Below are 2,626 nucleotides of genomic sequence, written 5' to 3' on the forward strand. Positions count from 1 at the left end.
CAGTAATATTTGGGGTCACAAGTTTTTGCCATGAATATTTTGTGGGTCAGAAGATAAAAAGTTTGGGAACCACTGCTCAAGACTATAGCAAGGGTGTGTCTCCATTTTATTTTTAATTTTTGGTTTTCCCATAAAACTTCCAATTTTCATTCTGTGAGCAGGTTATTTTCAAGCGTTTGTAGTTCATCATGAATGTTTTCACATTTAAATTCTACACAAGATTATAACAACATGACCTATTTGAATGAGAACTCATTTTAAAGAAGAAATTTGTCATTCTGGCAAATAATGGGAATTTTTGATTGTTTTGTATTGTGCAGAGGGCTACCTGCTATATTTTTATCTGGTWGTTTGTTTAGTTCAACCATCACTTTACCATGTAAATCTGAATTACTTTGTAATGACTCTCTTTGTTATCAGATGACAGGCACCACGCAGCAGAACAACAAGACCCCACAGGTCAACATCCCAGCAGCCTCTGCAGCAGGAAATACCTCTGTCAGTGTGACCCTTGACTCCCAGGCTCAGCTTGATTCTGACAAGAGGGCTATATACAGGTTGGTTCAGTTTCCTACGCCAAGCACTAACCTTATCTAAACAATCTGTGTGGAATATGGATGACATGTTCCAGTGAGTGTAGGCATATTGTTGGAGTAGAACTCAGCTAGTACATCAAGTGTTTGTCATGTGCTGTGCTTCGTAGGGGAGGGAGGATAATTCAGAGAGGGGAGGTTTAGACAGAAGATGGTGAGCGTTAAGTGAGGGGTCAGGAATGGTTGGGGGTTGTGGTCTTGTAGGTCTAATAGGATTAATCTAATCAAAAGAAGTGTTTAGATTTGTAGCATGAATGACTGTGAGCAGACATGAACTTTTGCCCACAACTGGTCATGTTTCATAACTAACTGAACTTTGTTCTGAAAATGTTTTCTTAGAGACAGATTCTGTTTAGCTTTCAATAATCTGTCCTTGTCATGCAGATAATGCTGACATGACAATCTACTTTAATCTTCATTAAAAAAAAAACAAAAAAAGAAAGTAATCATTAACATTTTCTGTTGCATGATTTTCCTTTTTAACGGTATTTTTATTTCAAGTGTGTATTATCATACTGTGATCTGAAGATGATTTTTGAACTGCAACTATTTCTCACAGCAGTATTACAGTGGGGTGAGAACGTTTGGGCAGCCTTGATAATTTTCCTGATTTACCTTTATAAATCATTGACTGTTTGGATTAAAAATATCAGTTAAATATATCATATAGGGGACAAACACAGTGATATTTGAGAAGTGAAATGAAGTTTATATGATTTAGAGAAAGTGTGCAATAATTGTCTGAACAAAATTAGACAGGTGCATAAATTTGGGCACCATAAAAACCTTACGTCAATATTTATTAGCTCCTCCTTTCACAGAAATAACAGCCTGTAAGCACTTCCTACAGCTTCTAATGAGAGTCTGGATTGTGGCTGAAGGTCTATTAGACCATTCTTCTTTCTGAGCATGGACAGCTCTCTTTAAGTGACGCCACATATTTTCAATTATACTCAGGTCTGTGGACTGAGATGGCCTTTCCAGAACGTTGTACTTGTTCCTCTGCATGAAGGCCTCAGTAGATTTTGAGCAGTGTTTAGGGAGGTTGTCTTGTTGGAAGATGCAGCCCCGGCTTCAGCAGCTCCAGCTTGATTCCTGGACATTGGTCTCCAGAATCTGCTGATATTGGTTGGAATCCATTAACCCATTGTAACTTTTTTTAGGTGTTAATGATGGCTTTTGTTTAGGTTTTCTTTATGGTAAATCCCATTTCCTTTGGGCGTGCTTTTTCAGTTCGGTCACAGACGTTGACTCCAGTTTCCTCCCATTCATTCCTCATTTGTTTCGTTGTGTATTTTCTGTTTTGGAGACATATTGCTTTAAGTTCTCTGTCTTGACACTTTGATGTCTTCCTTGGTCTTCCAGTATGATTGTCTTTAACAACCTTCCCATGTTGTTTATATTTGGTCCAGATTTTAGAAACAGCTGACTGTGAACAACTAACATCTTTTGCAACACTGCAAGATGATTTACCCTCTTAAGAGTTTGATAATCCTCTCCTTTCTTTCAATTGACATCTCTGGTGTTGGAGCCATGATTCATGTCCGTCCACTTGGTGCAACAGCTAGAGCTGGTCGGTTCCTGAGCTACTCGAGTTAATGATTCGAGTCCTGGCACTGAATCAGGTCCCACGAATCTGAAGTCTAAATGAACCCAAAACAGCGTCACCTGAATGCTTCAGACTCATACATGTCAGTTCGCTAACTCACCGGCTGCTGTCGGGTCAGAGCTCTTGGTTCACCTCCCCGGAAACAGTTTGGACTCGTGTCGAGCCAGGTTCGAGGCGGTGCTCGGTTCATCTGTCCGGAAACTGTTGTGGTCGAGACGAGTCGGGTCCGAGCTGCTCGGTTAGCTCCAGGAAAAGCTCCAGAAAAAGCTCCACTGCTCCGGTTTAACTCAACCAGAGCTGATTTGTAAAAATGCCAACCATAAAAATCATCAGACTCAGGCTGAGGAAGTACTGAATTAAATATTGCTGTAATCACGACTCTCATCAATCCCTGCGTGTGTGTGTGTGTGTGTGTGTGTGTGTT

At 40.2% G+C, this 2,626-nt stretch overlaps 1 protein-coding gene across 1 annotated transcript in view; it reads left to right on the forward strand.

Moving 5' to 3' along the window:
* pknox2 (pbx/knotted 1 homeobox 2) overlaps window positions 1–2,626 on the forward strand; it is a gene marked incomplete in the record, with an annotated part of 47,126 nt that overhangs the window by 14,374 nt on the left and 30,126 nt on the right. Inside the window, 1 exon segment of the mRNA XM_014030885.1 lies at window positions 421–557. Coding sequence (XP_013886339.1) covers window positions 421–557 — 137 coding nt within the window.

This window comes from Austrofundulus limnaeus, unplaced genomic scaffold (genome assembly GCF_001266775.1).
Source record: "Austrofundulus limnaeus strain Quisiro unplaced genomic scaffold, Austrofundulus_limnaeus-1.0 Scaffold1135, whole genome shotgun sequence".
NCBI classification, from domain to species: Eukaryota; Metazoa; Chordata; class Actinopteri; order Cyprinodontiformes; family Rivulidae; genus Austrofundulus; species Austrofundulus limnaeus.